General features: G+C 39.9%; 1 protein-coding gene across 1 annotated transcript in view; it reads left to right on the top strand.

Annotated features, from left to right (window-relative positions):
• The window catches only part of large1 (LARGE xylosyl- and glucuronyltransferase 1), a 117,102-nt gene that overhangs the window by 25,643 nt on the left and 70,909 nt on the right, over positions 1-20,550 (top strand). Inside the window, exon 2 of the mRNA XM_023418725.2 lies at positions 2,989-3,175. Coding sequence (XP_023274493.1) covers positions 3,070-3,175 — 106 coding nt within the window. The 5' untranslated portion in view covers positions 2,989-3,069. The remainder of the gene's footprint in view (positions 1-2,988; positions 3,176-20,550) is intronic.

Here is a 20,550-nt window from a genome sequence, read left to right as displayed (position 1 = left end):
CTGCTTACATCAGCAGCAACACTGCAATAATATCATATATAATTATGTATAAAACAGGTTATAGTTTTATGCAGAATGTGGACTTTTATGTATTTTGCTAATAATACTGATGTACATTCACTGAAGCAGGATTTTGATTACAGGACTATGGAGTATTTCTACAGGAAGAAAAGTATCTGAGTAATGCTTCCACCACTGAGCATACGACAACTGTAACATATGTTCAGTGCATTCACATACGTGTTCACGACGTCCAAATAAGTGGATTAGGCAAGTGGATTAAGCTTAGGTAGTGTTTAAACCTCACTGTCTGTGAAAAGCTGTGACAGCTGATGACATCATGTCACACCTTACCAGTGAAGCTGATAACAAAATGTCCTTCAGTCTACCCGCTGCTCCTCAGTCTGAGACACATAATGTCTCTTTTCCCTGTGTCCCTGCACGACTGGAGCTGCTTACTGTGTGGTCTGACACCTCGCTTGGATGTGGTAATAAATGCCTTGAGTGTAGCATTTGCAATTTAAATCACAGCATCCAGTGAAGAGCTAATATCACACAGGGGTCAAAGGCTAAGGAGCCACTGAAATGATTCATAGCATATCAAAGCAGTGGTTGTCATACTTGAGAGAGTTGTTTAATCTCCTCTAGCCTCATTTAACCCGGCCTCACTCTGAGCTCTTCACATTGCCCGGGCCACAATAAAAAATCTTGGAGATTCAGTAAGTGCTGGAAGAGTGCTTGAAATACTTTTTTCTGAAATCTGCTCCCTCTACTGCTCTTTACCGGGTGACACTATGATAATTGGCATCCTGGGTTGTGAATGTGCCGGCCAGAGGTATTATGTTTCATCCCTGGGCTGTTTTGGCAAAGGTAAAAAATGGACTGAGGTCAGCTGGATAATTGGACGAACGTAATTGAAAGGGATAGAGGATTTCAACTAACATCACACAATGAGACTTCAATACTCTCTGTGTCAAATGAAGCTGCAGTCTACACACAGAAAGTTTCCTTTTTAGCGTGTTCATAACAGTTTACTATTAGCTTAACATTAGCGCGCTGCGTTCATGTTAAACAAACTGCTGTGGATCAAGAAGTTGAAAATATAGCCTTTCTTCATGTTTAGATCTTGTGTTTTTCTTTTTCTTTACATCTGATTTTAGCTAAAACTCATTCTGCATCTCAAACCCTTGAAGGTGCAAATGTGGAATTTGCAGCAGACGAAGAAGCCAATTGCAACATGCCCCATCATAAAGGGGTGCTATAATTAAAACAAACATGTTTTGGTTTATTTTGCTAGCTCCTTGCAAGTACATTCATGCATTTCTTACATATTTTAGTTCTGCATCTTCTGGTGTAGGCCACACTATACATGAAATCCACTTTTGCAAACTACAGTAGTCCAACAATAGGTGGCAGTTACACTGTTATTCTAATATTTCAGGATTTCATGGTTTAAGCATCAACAAATCTGGCAATGCTGTACAGCGCTGGTATACCAGGTTGGTGCTGTCACACATTTTTGGCTGGACTACAATGGCGGGGCCAGCCCTATAATCTTGAATGTGACTGACTGACTGACTGACTGACTGACTGAGTGATCATATTTCCACCACTGGTCAGCCGAGCCACAGTCTACTGAGCGGCTTTGTTTCGCTGCTGCTCAGGAACTGCAGAGAAGAGGAGGAGCACTTCCAATACACTGATCCTCACCTCCATTACAGCACTCACCTGGGGACCGATATGATCTGAATTTTTAACATTTAAAAATATTTATCCGCACAAACACACACATACACTTAAAATCAACGAAAAGTTATCATCTCTTGACAGTGTAAGCTCCTTATGCAATAGTCATCATAAATATTTTGCTACCTCTAATCTGTACAAATTGAACAGTTAGTATGCAATGAAGTAGAATGAAACAGCTCTATGCATGCATAACTGCATGAATAAACAACTATTTGGTCATTACCATTATATTATTTAATTTGTTCAGGGTTTTGCACATCAAATAATTTGAAATGAATGATACTTCTAGCAGAGCTTTTTTTTTTTGCCAGTTCCTGCTACTTCTACTTGAGTATGCATATTGTGTACTCCACAGCCACATGATTGTCATGGAGTCAGTCAAGTGTGTGTGAGTACACTGGTCCATTCTGATAACAATGCAGTCAGTGAGTATACTGGTACACTTGCACTGGTGCAATTTACCGTGGCACAAAAAACAACAAACAAAGCACAGCTGTAGTACAGTACGTATATTTCAGGGGACAGCAAAGGAGGTGTGGTGGGTGGTGAAGTTCCCTGTCTATGGCCCTTTGCTGCGTGTCATCCTCTCTCTCTCTCTCTCTCTCTCTCTCTATCTGTCTCTCTTTATGACTGTAATAAAGGCAAAAGTCTGAAAAAATAACTTTAAAAAAGAAAGACAATCTCCTCTAACTTTCTCTCTGAGTGATCATGTTGCAGTAAATCCAGCTGAAATTACAGCTCCATCTTTGTTTTATTTATGTGTTTGGTGATTTTGTCAGACGCCATCACAGTTATAAAATAAGGATTTGACCATAGGTCCAGACATATACTAGGTTTAGACCTAGTCTTGATGACATTTTTTAATCATAATACATTCTCCAAATAACACACAATATGCGATGCATATCCCGGATCTGCTGCTGATTTGCTTTAGTGTTATCTTAAATCCACTATGTACTATTTATAATCAATGAGCACTAGATGCAGTGCAGGAGCCAATCACAGTATGAGTAATATTGGATGATTGGACCCATATATACCTGCTTATATATCTATTATATATTGCAATCATCTATATCGGACGATAATTAACAGTCCTATAGAATCTTGTGTCTTTTGCCTAAGGAGGTTAAGATGTGGGAATCGGCAGAAGCTGTGTGCTAAGCTGTAATTGCGTCTGTACAGGATGTGAAATGTTTAGTCCGCCTCTAACCTACTTTTTCCTTCTCTCTCTTCCAGTGCAATGAATCGGTCTGGACAACAGCTGCTACCCACATAGAGGTCACTTTACCTCTATTTGTATTTGCTTTGGTCCAGAGGATGCTGGTAATGTGTCGCGGGCGCAGGAAGTTCCTGGCGGCCTCCCTCGCCCTGGTCTTCATCCCAGCACTCACCTGGCTTTACTTGTCAGTTGGGAGCTTTCAAGGTACGTACATGAGCATTTACAGTAATATTTAGAGCTGATGAAACAACACGTTGGCAGTGAGAAAAACAGCTGGGTGTGTGGCACCAGATCTCAAACACAGAAGGGAAACACATTAACACATCAAGATGTGTTTTATCTGCGATTCCCAGGAGGTCAAGTCCTCCCCCAGTATATGAAAAATATATTTGTAATGATCAGTCATCAAAAGCCTCTAAAGCTAATTTTCTCCACTCTAATTTAATATGAACTGACTCCAAAACACAAGAGAACTCAAGTCAGTGTACATGTCAGTCAGCAACAGCTGTGTTGCTTTTGGCTGCTGTAAACACCGAATTATAACTGCAGCTAGTCCCTCCCCAGCTTTGTTTTTATTGGAAACACATAAATATGCCATAACAAATAGCACTTTGACCTAAAGTGTTAACAGTTTATAAAGAAATGCTATGTGTGTGGCGTTCACAAAGGAGGGGGGGGTTCATATTTATTGTTACATATTGTTACAGACATATATTTATTGTTAATGTCCTGACATTAACCGTATCTTGTCAGTAACATGAATTAACTTTTTTTTTCCTATATTAGAAGAACTAATGATGTCTGCACTCTGCACTGTTTCACCTGTCCTCGAGATTCTCCTCATCGTGAGCTCTCTTTTTAAAATAATCTGTAATTTGAGACATTACTGCAAAAAAAAACAAAAAAAACCAAAAACCTATATACGATGGGATGTAACGTTAATTTAGGGAAACTTTTCAAGAAGCTGGGTGTGCGTGGATGTAAAAGAGATAATATTCATCTGTAGGGTTGCTTCCTTTTATGTGAAAAAGGTGGCAACTGGTTTGGTTTTACCTGACATTACATTATTCACAGCACTTTGAGGATATAACATGAACGAAAATACAGGACAGATTTCTTCCCGTACCGAGACTCAGGTACTAGAATTTTGTCGGGAGGCAGAGGCGTATTATACGGGACGGGTGGCAACCCTATTCACCTGTTCGAAGAGCCGCAAAATCAAGGCGGAAAATCCAGCGCATTCATATTCTTCTTCTGCTTCTTTTGCTGTTCTTTGTGCCTTTAACATCTAAAGTTTTCCCAGAGAGTCTTCAGAAACAAATGTCCTGTAGACAAAGTCACCCTGCCCTCCCCTCTTCCATGCGGAGGTGGTATATTAATGAATTACTGAGGCCTGTCCAAAGTTGATTACTTCCTCCAGACAATATAGTCCTGGAGTTCTTGGAACCATTTTAATGACTTTGACTTGCAGGATTGAAATGCTGCGGTAGTGCCATTATTAATTATGATTAAATTGACAATTTTGACTCGGGGTTGCTGGAGTCCTGGAGACTGTACATGTGAATACTCTCTCATAATGCAATTGTCGCCAAGGTCTGCAAAGTAATTATTAGATTTGGCAGTGAATTCCTGGCAGTGGGGAGTAGTTGCTGGATATGTGATAAGTTGTGAAAGGACCTGGCTGCAGGAGGCGTCAGCTGTAGGTGAAGCCTGAATGTGTGAGACAGGAACAATGTGCTTCAGCTGGCTCACACTCTCTCCCCCTAACACTAACACTCTCTCTCTCTCTCTCTCTCTCTCTCTCTCTCTCTCTCTGTCTTCATCTCTGACCTGTTTTTGTTGCTCTGTCTCCATCTTGACTGTTGTTTTTCCTCCTTCTCACCTCTCTCTCCTCTGTCTCTGCTGTGTTTATCTGTCTGACATACTGAGAGAAATACTGAGTCTCTGGGGTCTTTAGTGTTTTGTCTGGATGAGCTGCACATACAGCAGAGAGAATAAGTACTTATTGATAGAAAAAATACACCATAGGGCTGAGGGCGTGTAGCCACCCTGTTCACAGTCACATTGGTGTGGGGTTGTTTTTCATGGTCTGGGTTTGGGCAGGGTATCGAACCTGAAAACTTCTTTGGTACCAACAGAAATATTCCTTAAGCTACTCTAAGGGTGCTGTAGCATTTTGTGAATCCACATATCCCTTTTCTAATCTCTGCTGGTCCTGTTGAAGCAGAAAAACACAGTCACACTGACATAAAGTGATAGTGTGATACAGAGTGCACATTAACCAGACCACAGTTTCATTTTAGTCATCATGGAATTTATATTAATCAGCAATAGCTGACATAATCATCATTTATCAATAATTATCAGTTACTTTAACCAGACAATTTCTACATTGCTCTTTGCTAATAAAAACAGAGCGATACAAGGTTCAGTAAGAGATGAATTAGTGTTGGACTAAATCCAAAATTTTAACCGGCTTTCAGAACTTGTGCTGAACAATTAGTCGAACTATTATGGAAATGTCTATATGGCATAAGTGCAAAAATCCACATCTCAGGAGCTGCAGCGTTTTAATGAAGCTAAAATGTGTCACAACAACAAACCAGAAATGAAGCGTCGTGTTGCTACAGAGACGCTCCACAAATCATATTCTCCAGGCATAAAGGAACATGGTTGTTTGTGTTTTGTACACAGACCCCGAGCACACACGCACACACACACACACACACACACACACACACACACAGAAAGACTCACACAGTGAAAATACCAGCCACATGCTGTCACGGCTGTTTATTATGTTAAATAGTGAAAAAGAAACATAGTATTTTTTTGGCCATGTTATTGGATAGCACAGCGGAGACAGATATGAAACGCTGGGAGAGAGTATGGGAGTTGAACCGTGTTTGGGACGAACACAGATCTGAGCCGGGGCACTTCCAGACGAAAGGATATACATGTAGTTTTTCATTTACTTGTTTTACACTATAGTTAAGGAAATGACAAACTGAAGTGAGCGCTGCTTGACTGCAATCAGCACAGCGTGTGTTCGCCTGCTGTTGATATGGTTACCGTCACTCAGCACCAGACTTGACATCAGAGACACTTTCTCTCTCTGTGTCACATTGGATTCTCCACCTGTAGGAGACCAGCATCAGGTCTGAGTCTGTTCACTCCAATGGGAGAAGCGAACATGATCACAGATTGGGATTCTTTCACCTGAAATATACACTGATACACAAGCCACAGATCTTCAGAACACTCTGACATTAAAATGGCACTTTTCAGACGGATCAAGAGAAAATGAACTACACACTCTCATTAGATCTCACAGCACACATCTCTTCTCTCTGCCGGTTCTGGTTTCACTGCTGCAGTCGTGCTGCTGACATCACTTTCCAACCACAGACGTTTAGAGGGACCTATACGTGCAACCATGAATTCAAATTTAAAACTGAAATAAAACTTGTATTTCTTTGTGTTATAATACAATTATTGTTATTATCATTAAACAGTTTTAGAGGGAAAACAGAGAGTATTAGACTGATGTGATCTCGTACTGGGTTGATCAGATATAAGCAAACGGATAAAAACAAGCAGCAAAATCAGGCACAAATTCCAACTGTATCGAGTTATAATGTGTTTTTGTTGTTGTTTTGACACGAACAAACAATCCTGACCACGCCCACTTAGGAAACAGGAAGTGTTTACCGTTACTTATCATTGGCGCTGCTTGTAATGCTTCATCTTTGTTAAAGAGGATCTTTGATGAAATGTTCCGGTGCAACACTCGCCGGGACCTCTCAAGTGCGCCACGCTGGTTAAACTAAACACAGAGCGAGTCCACCCAGACGCCTCCAGACCCCGAGTCTGAGCTAACTGAAAGACACATTTTAATCGGTGCATTTTTTATTAGGCATTGATTTGAAATAGTCACTAGCTGCTTGGTAAAGTTACTTCTTCGCTAACGTCACAGGTGGCACCTTGGCTGTGTGTGCTAAAGCATAAATTCCAACAATTTCAATATATCAGTGTGATCTTTTTTGTTATCACAGCAAACGTAGCTTGTACATGGACAGTAGTGATTCCAGTTATATCCACAGGGTCGGGACAAAAAAGAACTCTGGGATTAGGAGCAGGTAGGTTGGCGTGTTGAGGTGATTCATCATTAATGTCACATTCTTTATAATGTGAGCAGAGAGGTGGTTCGCTGCTGCTCTGCAGCCGTCAGGTGAATTAATCCAGTGTTCTGACTATCAAATACGCAGACTGACAACTGAGAGTACGGAGCACGGAGTGGCTGATCGGGAGGCACGGGAAGATCCACCCGCTTTGAATCTTTGTCATGGTTTCAACACTGAGGCGGCAGTGGACTGATGATGACTCGTTTTACATGAATGACAAAGTTAAATAAGCAAAAAAAAAAACTGTGTCTGATCATCTCAGAGAAAAGAAGTTAAAATCCAGAAAAATCCAATGCTTCAAGTATCAGCAGTAACTCAGACAACAGACACGAGGAGCAGAGCAGCAGAGTGGATTCAGGACCACAGCTCCCAGTACTGCTCCCAGTGAGTCCAGTTTTAGGGTTAGAGTTACTTAGATTCTAGAGTTTATTCATCAGGAAAATGTATGGATTTGTTTTCTGCTATAATGAGTTAATAAGCTGTTTAAAGTCCTCATAGTCTGTGGGATAAGCTCAGATCTACAGAATTTTATGTCGTATGTGATGGTGTCTCCAGCTGGGTTCTGGTTGTCCAGTCCAGGTCCAGTTCAAGTCAAAAGTCCAGGGCTGATCTTTATTCCTACTCCGTCCCTTAATATTAAGAGATAATAAGAAATCCGGACACTAATATCAGAAAACAGAACCGCGGCATGCAGCAGACATCCAGCTATCTACTCTAACTATAAAGCAAGAATCTCTGTCTGTCTCTGTGTGTGTGTGATATTAACAAAGTAAAGACACAACATTTTGATTTTGGGACAGTTCACATTCACTTGATATCATTTTTTTTTCGGGACGGCGGTGAAGTCTGGAGCCCTGCGAGCTAATGATGTGAATCACAGAAGATTCAGAGCGTTTCATGTGAGTCTGCGTCAGCCTGTCAGATAAAATGAGTCAATCAGGGCGCAATCGGAGAAATGGGGTCATCAGGCTCATAGGTCTAACTAATTCTATACTGTATATTTCTATGAATGTATGTTTGGAAAACACGCAAAACATACTCAGGATGTCCGGCAGGCTTTAAAAATTTGTATGAAAATGAATTAACTTTAGACCAACTTATTAGATATTGTTTGATATAGGGGTTTTATTAATGAACCATTTAGCCGTTAACCGATAATAAGAATTTTGACTGATTAAACAATTAAAAAATATACATATCTGAGAGACAATCCACCCTCATTGGATACTAATCTTCGTGCCTGGTGGGAAGATAATCAGACCACTCAACAAGACTCTATCTGTGCATTCCTGGGACGCCGGTACCATCTGAGCGGGTATTCTTCACCACGGGTCTCACAGTGAACAGACTGACACCAGATTAACCCCACATGTCCGCATGTTGCTATTTTCTGAACAAAAACCAGTAGACAAGCTGTCCGCTATGAACGTTTTCATTTTGTTAAACTGTTTATACATTAGAACGTCTGGCTACTATTTACTATTTATTTTACATTAGGAAATCTAGGCTATTATGCCGGTTCTGCACATGTAAAAATAAATCCCTTCTTATGGAAAAAAAGAACATTTGTTGTATTGGTATTCCATTCTTAATAGTACATTTTGATCTTGTCGGTTAACAGATAATAGTTGGTTAACGAGCTTCGAAAATAATTCAAATCGAGCATCCCTAGTTTTATAGTATATTCTTTAACTTAAAACCTTGGCCAATTAACATGAATACATCAGTTACCTCGGCCAAAACTGTGACTTAATCATGAGTCATCGTGCAACGTCTCTGGTCGTACTTGATGCAGTTTCCATGGGAATGCAGCTGTCAAGGCTTGTGTCGTGTCTTTGAGGCTTTGTCATGTGGAAGTGGGCAGTGTGTTGCAGTGAGTGGCTGTGAGATGCTGCCCATGGAGGCTGGTGTAGTGATCGTTTTGCGTTAGTTGATGTGGGCTTGTATGGGGTGCTTATCCACAGCCAGTGTCTTACCTGCAGTAGGTCCGGGTCAGCACGCTCACAGATTGGAGAAGCAGAACAGTAGCTGAGTGATACACTGCTGTGGAGAGGGACAGCAGAAAAAACGTATTTTAGCTTTACCTGAAAAAAACAAACAAAAAAAAAAACATCATCACTTAAGGTGTACGCTATATTTAGAATATTTTCACTGCTTTATCTTATCTTAAACCCACGTGAAATAACCCAAACTGTCCCTTTAAGGTACTTTAAAATGCTAAGTCTGATTGCTGCAATACGCATAAAAAAGACTCCTCGTGGACACGACATTTCAGTGACCTTGAATTTTGACCTTTGTCCACCAAAATCTTATCAGTTCATCCTTGAGTCCAAGTGAATGTTTGTACCAAATTGGAAGAATTTCCGTCAAGGCGTTACTGAGATATCCTGTCCGGGAGAATGGGTCGGACGAACGTACGTACATATAAACAATATGATATATTTACAATTAAGTAATATAATTATTAGTAATAACATAGTTATTAATAATTACAATTTATAATAAAAATGTTATCCATGCTTCTATCTCACCATATCTGGATTATTGTTCAGTCTGTCTCAGTGGGACAGTTTCCTCACTGGTGTAAGTTCTCCCGGAACAATGCCAAATATTGGTGATGCCAAATTTGAAATGGCTTCCCTTAGGTTACAATGAACAAATGCATTGACACTGGGAATTTTGGCATTCCACTCAAATTTTAATACTATGTGGTCTTTAAACATTGTCATTAAATGACCACTCCAGGGCAGGGAGTCTAACAAGGAATTAGTGAATGAATAAAAAAAAAAAAAAGAGTAAATAAATGAGTATTAGCTTGAATTAATCTTGTGCGTCTTAGAAAGCAAATCAAATTTGGCCCCAGAAACTAGATTAGTGAATCTTGTATTCCATTAGAACTGGCAGTAATGGGGTCTGAAAAATGCCCAAAAAATGGTTTATTTTGAATTCATCTTCGCTGCCTTCATGGTGAGTCTTGCTTTTGTAAATGGACAACAGTCTTTCAGATTCATAAGAAAAGAGATTCCCTCTGTTATCCCAGGAGTTCCTGTGTACTCAACATGACTTGGGCCTTTATAAGGCCCCACACAGCTGTCTGGATCACAGAGAACTACATCCTGAAACAATCAAATAATTGATGTCTGAGAGTTTTGTGTTGTTCCTGCAGCCTCTTACTTGGTTAAGCTCTTTTCTCATGTGGCGTGGGGAAAAATCCACGCCCAGAGGTAACCTCCATAGCCTGTGTCAACAAGTCAGGAGTCCATATACAGCTAATTTGATGCATGCCCCCATATATTTTGATGGGTTTGTGTGTGTTATATGTGTAGGTGATTTGGCTACTGTTACTGTCATATATAGGGGACTGAGAACCTCTGGCTCTGAGATGGTGGTAGGATGTGTACTGTTGATCACAGCTGTTGGCAAAACCTTCAGCATAGGCCTGGAACTTGTTTCATGGTCATGGTAAGAATGATAGCATAAGGGGCAGCTGAGATAGATGAAGAATGACCTCCTCGTGGTGCTCTGCCTCCTCTAGTTTCAGATTACATCCCTGTTTATCCAGAATCATAGGAAATATGAACAATTTGAAGTCTTAGGTAACAGCTACAAAGTGTTTTGTGAGGTCTTACTGACATTGACCTTTGACCACCAAATTCTAATCAGTTCATACTTGAGTCCAGGTGAATATTTTTTACCAAATTTGAAGAAATTCCATCAAGGAATTACTGAGATATCGTGTCCACAAGAATGGGAAGGACGGACGTACGTACGGACAACCTGAAAACAATATGTCTCCAGCTCTAGCTGTCGCTGGCGTGGAGGCATAAAAATAGATTGGTGGGATGATGTGTCATTCATTTACAGTACCACGTGAAGAATATCTGCTGTGGATGATTTAACATACTGTAAAACAGTTACATCAATATAGCCTTTACCATACTTGAAGTTTTCTTGTTTCTATTTGAGTCACTTTACAATTCCACCAGACCTCGTACTCGTCCCAGTTCTCCCATAATTTAATCACCATCTTTGAAGGTGTAGTGCACTCCACAACACTGTAATTTGAGTCATACAGAACATGACAGTTTCAGGTCTCTGTAACTTGATTTAGCTCAGAGACGACAAACAGCTCTCTGCTTCACCATGAGGCTTCGCCCTCCAATAGAAACAGTGACTATTTTATTTTATCTTACAGTGGTGGGGGGGGGAGGATGGTTGTGGGTATCCTCTACATGTTGTCTCTACCACACACATTTGTTAATTAAAAAACAAGAGAGGTGCTGCTCTTTAACTGTAAGAGATTCTTAGAGGTCTTCACAGATCCATTCAGTTCCAAGGAACCAAGACCTGACCTGGGATGCGAGTCACTCTTTTCCACCACTGCTGTTAAGGGTTCGACCTGCTCTATATAAAACTTGACTTATACTTTACACCTCAAAAGGCCAATAATATGGACGCCTCCAATCAGCTGACCAGCATTATCATTCCTAGAGCTTTCTCTGTATGGCTAACTCAAGGTCCCCTTATTTTTGATTGTTATATGATCACTCCCTTTGTTTTGTCGCCGACAGTAAGAGCTGGAGACATATTGTTTTTGGGTCGTCCGACCGAATGTACGTACGTCCTTCCGTCCCATTCTCGTGGACACGAAATCTCAGTAACGCCTTGAGGGAACTTCTTCAAATTTGGAACAAACATTCGCTTGGAACACGGTTTTGGCCTTGCGAACGCAATATCTGGAGAACTCAAGGGAATCCCTTCAAATTTGCCACACACACATTCACTTGGACTCAAGGACAAACAGATTAGATTTTGGTGGTCAAAGTCACTGTGACCCCACAAAACACTTTTTAGTCATACTCAAGACTTTGCACTATGGATAAACAGAGATATAACCTGAAACTAGTCTTAGGGTGACGGAGGCAGGCAATAAGGCGAATATTCTAGTTTTATAGGTCTTTGTTTTCTACTCTTTCAGGGCCAATTGTTATTTGGTGTGCTGCAGTACTACCAACTTTTGAAAAATGGCTCTCATTGTGTACCTCTTATCGGTACTTAAGTAGGTAATTTCATAGCATCAAGAAGGATGCCCCTGAAACTTATATTTAAGGTTGGATCTTCTATCATTACTGAGAAAACTAGAACATAAATGATAATAATGAATAATAATCTTTCGAGTTAACTTAAATAGAACTCTCCACTAAAAAATGTAATAGAGGCATTATTTGACCCCAGGCTTCCAGAATGATTGATTGACATTTCCCAACATAGAGTTATCTAGCACAATGTGACAGCACAGAACAGGCTGATGAATGTAGAGGAAATTCAGCAAAGTTGAGATGACTTTTACAATTTTTCATCTGTTCCCTCCAGCAGTTATAAAAACACCATAGGTCTTAGGAGTTCGCTTAATGCTGCAGTTAATCTTCACTTCAGTCTGAAGGACAAAGCATATAATCTGCAGGTGAATTATGTTTTGTTGTAGTTACAGAATTTTACTGTAAGTATGCAGAGCCACATTCTAAAGAAATGAATTTTTAGCCACATCGCATGAGCAGCAGGAGTTGAAGTCCTTTCAAAGCAAAGCTCCCCAGTCATAGGGATCAGAAAATTAAGTTGAGATTAATTTAAATTAAATCACAATAAAGAATAATATTTAACTGTAAATCCTTCTTAGTCGGTGAATGAAGTCTACAAGTCGAGGACATCATTAGAAGAATACTCATGATGCTCATGGCAGATCTCAGCTGCTGCCATCCTCTTCTGGTTTGTTTTTTGGTCCTTTTTCGGTACCACTTTACAATAAGACGACCCTTGTAAAGGATTTATAAATTCTTTATAATTAGTTTGTTAATTAGTTTCTTAACACTTTATAAATAATAAATAAACAATTATAAATAAGTTATAACACAGTTTTCATACATTATGCAGGCTCACTATTTGGCCAGATCAAGTTAATGATTACTACTCATTACTTAATCTTACTAATGAGTAAAATTATAACTATAGATTATGATAAGTAAGATTATGACTATAACTGGTAAAAGGAGCCTTATAGTAACTCATTAATAAATGATGATGTGTTTTACGCTTTTACCAGTTTAAATGTCTATAACTGATAAATAAATGGTTATAAAAATGAGCTCAGTGAACAACAGGCCGATATTGGATTTTGGCGGCCAATGCCAATACTGATATTAGTATATGGGCAGGATATTTTACAGTTTAACAATAAACTTTATTGTCCAAAATGACATCAGTGCACTGAAACAGTAAACTTCACTGTGAATTAAATAAAATGACTACAAAAAAAACATAAGAACAAATATGTTTATATACATGTATATATATAGCCGTTAGTGCTTCTTAATAAAAGTATTCATATCAGTGCATATGGGAGAATACTATATTCACCAATACCAATATATCTGTGATAGGCCAATATCGGCGAGCTCCAATGAGGACGGCTGCTGAGAGCATGTCAAGGTCAACAACACTGCCAAGGCCTCAGAGGATGAATCTGAGACGTTTTTGCTGTTTCTCCTGTAAAAGTTATTGGTTAATTTAGGTTCATTGTCCTGCCGCATCGTTCAAACGCTCTGAAGCTGAAAGTCTGACTCCTTACCTCATTTCAAATCTGATGTGATGAAGTAGATAATGAAACAACTCTTCCCATCCTCACGCTTCCATTAGCCTGTTCTGGGTGATTTCTCAAGAACAAAAGATATTAGCTGTGAGAAGATGAGACGGAATTTGAGATCCCACTAAAAGCACTTTTATTTTGAAGAGGGAAAAAAAAGCAGTCTAGAATAAATATGCTGACTGTGGAGGTGAGCAGCCATATTGACTGAAAGCTCCAACTCATAATTTATTTACATTCTTCTCATGAATATGAAGGAAGTTGATGCCTCGAGCAAAACAAGTCATTCCCTCTATCCTGATAATTGGCACATTTGTGTATCTGAAAACTTTGTTATGTCACCTTGGAAAAGCTGTCTGTGAATTGTAATGCAAATTTATACTCACTGTTACCCTAGTTCACAGCAGGACAGTGTTCAGAGTGTTCAGAATCAGTGCTTTGGAACTGGGTAGTACTCATATATTTTGCCATTTACAGGCTTTGTATTTGAACTTTTTTAATCATATTAACATCATATGTGGTTAGAACAATCTAATGAAACAGGAAGTTATTGTAGCTCATATACATTGTCCAATCTATCTGACAGGTCAACCAGATTCACCTCAGACTGGTGAGAAAAGCCTGAGGACCTTTGTGATGCTAAATTGTGAAGTGTTTGAGTTTTCATCAAACAATGTTCTTATGGCAATATAGTGAATTTACATACTTGCTATAGAACAAAAGAGCTACTGTGACTCGACTCCACATGGTCAGGTCTTTCTCACATTTCATGTTTGATCGGAGTCCAGAGCTGAATACATCTATAGGTCAAATTTAAGTCACAGTTATAGCGCCACCTACTGGGAACGAGAAATGACAGTTTCTCACCTACTGACGTGCTCCTCCTGGCAGGTAACCAGCTCCACCTAATATTGTGGTTAGCAAAGTCTTAAGAGCTTGATGATGCTGTGATGCGTGGCTCTTTTGAGTTTTCATTAATGCCAGCTTTCGCTAACTCTAGGCTGCGCCGCGGGAGTTTAGCCCTGCAAGAACTAAACTACTGAAATCAAGCATGTGAAAGGGAAGGACATTTAGTAACAGATTGTCTCTCACAAGTGGTCATTAGTTAAACACGCTTTTTTTTGTGCATGTGAAAAGTTCATTCACTTTGCGCTGTAGTGATTCGTTTTTGTGACTTAGTGATTTTGTGTTCGAAAGAAAACGATGAAAAATGTACTTGGAATTTGTTTGACTGTCGCCCAGTGTGGATTCTGGCTATTTAAGTTGATGTTTTGGACATTTCATGGTATTGGGGACTGTTCAGGAATCTTAAGCCATTTGGTCGCTGTGAGCAACATTTACTTTTGTCTATAATATATGTCTATATTTCTATAATATGGTGGTAGTTTGTTTTGTGTCATGCCAACAAATCTGTAATGGAGTAATTTTTTTTGTTCGTTTTTTGGTTCAATGTCAGAAGCTGTGAATTTTGTTTTCTGATATGAATCTTGGGCTTAGGGTGTGGCATGGGATCTAGATGGCGCCGCCTTTAAATTTCAATGGAAGAGCCCTCACTGTATGTTCCACTTTGATGTGTGAAATTTGTTATGTACATGCAACATACTCAGCCTGCACCCCCACCTTGCATGACGGTGGAAGGGCATCTTTAGTTTTTTATTCCTCTGCACCGCCGCCTGCTTCAACTTCTCAGTGTGACCTCACAAAACACTTTTTAGCCACAACTGAAGGCTTCACACATGTTTAATAATTGATATGATTCTGGGTCGAGGAGGCAGACAACCATGAGGAGGTGATTCTAGCCTTTTTGTATTTCCATAAAAAGGAGGAAAAATTGACATAAAATGAAATATTTAACTTGAAATAGGCTCAAAACCAGCCAGTGAAATAGTTCTGCAATCAATGTGAATTGTGGAGACATGCTAATGTCACTGCAGAGAATACTAGTGTCAACATAAACAGTAACTCATGCTCCATCAGTCATTAGAAGTTACTATTACACAAGACACTTAAAGCAATGTCCTGACTTAAACCAAACCAAACACAGCTGTAGCATCCATACACATGCAGTGGGCGCAACAATACAAGTAAATGTTGACTGACTGTGTACATGATATATTCTGTCGTGATGTAATTTAGCATAAATGAATAATGTTAGGCGGGTATTCAAACCTGTTAGCAGCTGGCACACAGAATACTATCCATCTAGCGTTCAAGGTCGTTGACCCAGACAGTTCATCAGTTATTCCCAGGCTGTGGTGACGCTGTCCGTGATGCCGCTCAGGATCAAACCATCACTGTCAACGCCAAAGATGAGACAGCTGACGCTATCCGTCTGTCCTGAGACACATGCACATCCTGTTGGGCGCACCCACCTGCTGAGCGTCAGTAAGGCTCATCAGACCTCACATGGTGGTCGTAGTCTTTGTGCACCTGGTGATAAACACATGCTTTGGCAACAAGCCTTTGTTAAAGGGTTAATTTAGGTTTTTGTGTTTTAATGGTGTGGATATGATTTTCGTAGTTTTGGCAAAAATAAAATTGTATTCACTGAAATCTGGGATTACGCCTACATCACTTTCAGCAGCAGAAGATTTTACCTTCAGATGTCTCCTATCTGCTCAGAGTGGCAAAATATTTGCAGAGGACAAATCTGACATTTAAATGGAGTATTTCTACAGAGTGTGTCAGCCAGTTCCCTGATCTGCTGTAAAGAAGTGCAGAGAGCGGCAAGACATTTTGAAAATGTTGGGACTTGACGTTGGTTTCATCCTGTACAACTAATGTTTTCTAATTCTGAGTGACTGTGGGAGCAAAAAATACCTTGTGCTGAGGTCACAAACAGGGCTAAGTTCAGTTTTAACTCACCATAGCTACAGTAGCTGTGCGCACACTTTACCTCTGCAGTGACAGATTAATAATGTTTTGAGTGTGCTCCTCATTTTTGTTTAGATCTAAAGCTTCTTCTTTCTTTAACCTGTCTGATTGTATCACAGCATATGATTCTTGCACCATTGGACTTTGTTGTCACTGTGCTTCCAAAATCAGAGCGATGTTATTATAAATTTGGGAAATGATGGTTAAAAACTATGAAAATAAATTGCGATAAGACAGAATTTTACTTGAACCGAATAATCGCTTTTGTTAGCAGTTTTTTAAGCTTCTCAGTAAAAGTATTAATTGTAGGACCAACGTACTGCGCAGCCTACATTCTGCTGCAATCTTCCTGTTTTTACTCTTTTACATTCCAATCCAACATTTTTTGTAACCATGAAACAATAGTGCGCAGTTTACTGGTGTGAAAGAAGGCAGGGTTTACATCTCTCAGCTGTTTGTTTTCGCGTTTTTTCCATCCCTCTGATACACGATACACTTTATCTCAGTAATGCCTTGACAGAACAGCCAGGGCTGGAGCCATATTGTTTTATGACCCTGGATAAACAGGGATGTAACCTGAAACTAGTCTGAGTGAAGGAGGCAGAAAACCACGAGGAGGTGATTCTAGTTACATTTTTACACTTTTACAATCCGTTACATTGAGAATACAAAGAAACACAAAAGACAAAAGTCTCAGAAAAAGATCCGAGTGGCAGTGTGATGCAGCCAGCATTTTTTTTAATGCAGGACTGTAATGCATTATTTCTATACCCTTAACCTGCTACATTTCATTGTGAAGCTGGACATTAATAAATGACAAATCCTCAGTCGATTCGAATTAAACTGCATCATTTTTAGAATACTGAATCAGTCCTATTCATTTTCTGTCTGTTTTGTCCCAGAGGTTTCTTAAGCTTTCTTCACTGGTAATCTACTTTAGCCTTCAATCAAGGGTTTTGCTTAGGATAGGTTCAGGCTTAATGGGGAATAGTAGTTCTTCACTCCTTTCTCCTTGTCCAAGTGATCAGACAAAATGGCGGCTGGCTGGTGTACTTGCGCAGGAGTGTTTTCGAGCTGTTTGCCAGGTGAACAGATGCCATCACGTGATGGATCTGTGGCCGAGATTTCTGGCTAAGAGCGGGAGGGAGAGGATGGACCTTTACAGCTGATGAGAATTAAACCTGACACACATGAATTCAGTGGGAGTGTGGCACCCAAACAGTCACGCGTCATTCAGCAAGTGGTCAGCTGATCAGCTTTAAGAACATATGTAGTTTTGACGCATCAGTCAGAGGTGGACATTTTGTGTTTGTAAGTAAATGTATTTTAGTCCTGGTTCTGACATTCTGATACCTAACTTGAGTGTTATTGTGAAAATTAATACATTTATTATTATTATTATTATTGGGATTTGGGAGTACATTGGAGAGCAATTAAAATAAATTAAAAAATGGGGGTACCTCGGTGGCTCACCTGGTAGAGTGCCTACTATTAAGGCTTAGTCCTAACTGTAGTGGCCTAGAGAATTTAGATGATGTATTAAGCGTCCACTTTAAAGGAGGTGTTCAGTGTTTAAAACCTGTGTGTGTGTGTGTGTGTGTGTGTGTGTGTGTGTGTGTGTGTGTGAAACATGCAACACATGAAAATCTGTGTAACGGCTGAAAAAGGTGCAGTTAAGTAAAGAAGAATAATCACCCATGTGATAACTGTATGATTCAAATATAAACACTCTAATAAATTCCTAACCAGTGAAAATTTCATCTCAGAGATCCCACCAACAGTCATGTCATACTCACCCAAATACAGTTTTTTCATTCATTGATTCACTCCAATCTCTTCATCTCTTCTTCTTTTCTTTTCTGAGAAATCTGATTTTTAATCATGGTAACGTTTCATTGGCCGCCTGTCAGTGACATCATATCCTCTATGATCATGTGTCAGTGTGTTTGTCTGACAGAAGCTCAACATTGACTTTTATCTAGTTTTAAGCCGCATACACTTTTTACACCTTGGTGGTTTTCAGCTCTATATTTGAACCAGATGAAGGATTTTTGGATAATTCAGCTGCTGGTAAAAACCTGCTGAACGTCTGGTTCATAAGTTATCAGAGAAACAATCAGAAAAGGTTACCATCAATCTCAGCTCCAGCTCTTCCCTGAGTCTCTGTCCTCCGTATGGCATCGCTCAGACTCTGACTTTAAATGTGAAGCTGCTTTCAGTGTTTTCAGCGGCTCGAATCACCAGGTCTGTTTGATTTCCTGAACCACCGACACTGAAGGAACCCAAACCGAGAGGAGCTTACAGTAATGGGGGTGAAGTCAACTCCAATGATCCCACATTATTTCATGACGTCATCCAACGCTGTTTTTTATGATTGTTTTGATCAAGAGAGGCAGAAGCTACAGACTGTGTTTAACACAGGGGCAGATCAGAAAATAGAGAGGTTTCTGAAACCAATATCAGAAAATATACTTATATAAAACAGGGGATTAGGAATAAAAGACTGTATCTGATATGAAAAAAAAAATCATAGTTTTCTCCACAGTCAGGATAATTAAATAATAATAATTTACAGTAATATAACATGTATGAGATGTTCAGTAATCGGGTTATTTGCTGATGGTTTTCTCTTGGATGTGAATAACTGAGCATTGTCCTCAGCTAAAACATTGTTATCTTTTGTCCTCTGCTGGGAAAATGTGATTCATGTGTTTTGCTGAGGCTTTTTGTTTGCACAGAGACGATGAGCTTCATGACAAATACCTAACGGCCAAATGAATTGGCTTGGCTGCATAAAAGACCAGGTGCATCTGCAGCCCTGAAAATGCCATATGCAATTTCTGAGCAGCACAAACAAAATGGTCATTGAGTCCAGTTCAGTGGGATTAGACCCAGCAAATCCACTCTGCAAATTAATTACAGCTTGGACGAGATGGAGTCCAGAAGGTGCTCTGGTTCTCCAGGAGAATGCAGAGTGGCCCGTCATGGTTGAGAGGACCCACATATATACAGGCTGTCTTTATATCTTATGACCACAGGGGACAATAAATCTGAAAGAAAAAAGTGTGCCACTTTATTAACACATGCGGGTTAGATAACGAAGTAACCCAAGGCCAAGTTTTATGACATTATTTCTCTTTATTGTGGGAAGTATTTAGAGGCCTTTTTATATATGAAATCTTTTGAGAAAAATGACGACTTATATCTGCTGAAGTTTATTGGCATTTTCTCTGTAGGCCTGTACTGTACAGGGATGTTTATATGAGCCTATGTCAAAAGGAGACCAAGACTCTCCCAGCTGGGTAACTGGTTGTTATCAGATGACAGATGGTATCATACTGGAAAGCCATCTTTTCCCCAACACGGATCAATGCATGTAATGTGAGCTATAATGCTTCTGGTTCCCCCCGCCATACTGTAATAACTGGAGGTCTCCGAGGCTGTCTGTTTTCCCCACTGAGATTCTGAAAAGCCATTGTGTTCTTTAATGATCTTCAACCAAGGCCTCCCCCCCCCCTCCCCCTTTGGGAGCTGAGGTATCTAAGATGTAGTGGTGGAGAGAGTGAGAGAACATTCATCCGTCTGCCTCTCTACAGGATTCAGAGCTGCTTGTTCATATTTGAATCAGTCGGAGACGAGGAGAGGAAATTGCTTCTGACTTGAATTAGATACAGAGTTACACAGAGTGCAGGCTGCCCTGCTCTACTGACAGTATTGATCGAAAGATCTCTTTGTACTCCCCCGTCTTTAGATCAACACTTTGATGCAACTCCTAAAATGTAAACCACCGCCTTCTCACTGATCCTCATTGGATCTCTCTATTAAAGGGAAATCTACCATAAATTACTTTCTGCGGAAACAGCTGTTGAAGCTGTGTTTCT

Source organism: Seriola lalandi, unplaced genomic scaffold (genome assembly GCF_002814215.2).
Source record: "Seriola lalandi dorsalis isolate HSWRI2012SDOR001 ecotype SW California unplaced genomic scaffold, Sedor1 jcf7180002054584, whole genome shotgun sequence".
In the NCBI taxonomy this organism is placed as follows: domain Eukaryota; kingdom Metazoa; phylum Chordata; class Actinopteri; order Carangiformes; family Carangidae; genus Seriola; species Seriola lalandi.
The sequence above is the reverse complement of the archived record's forward strand: the minus strand, read 5'-3'. Positions and strand labels throughout refer to the sequence as shown.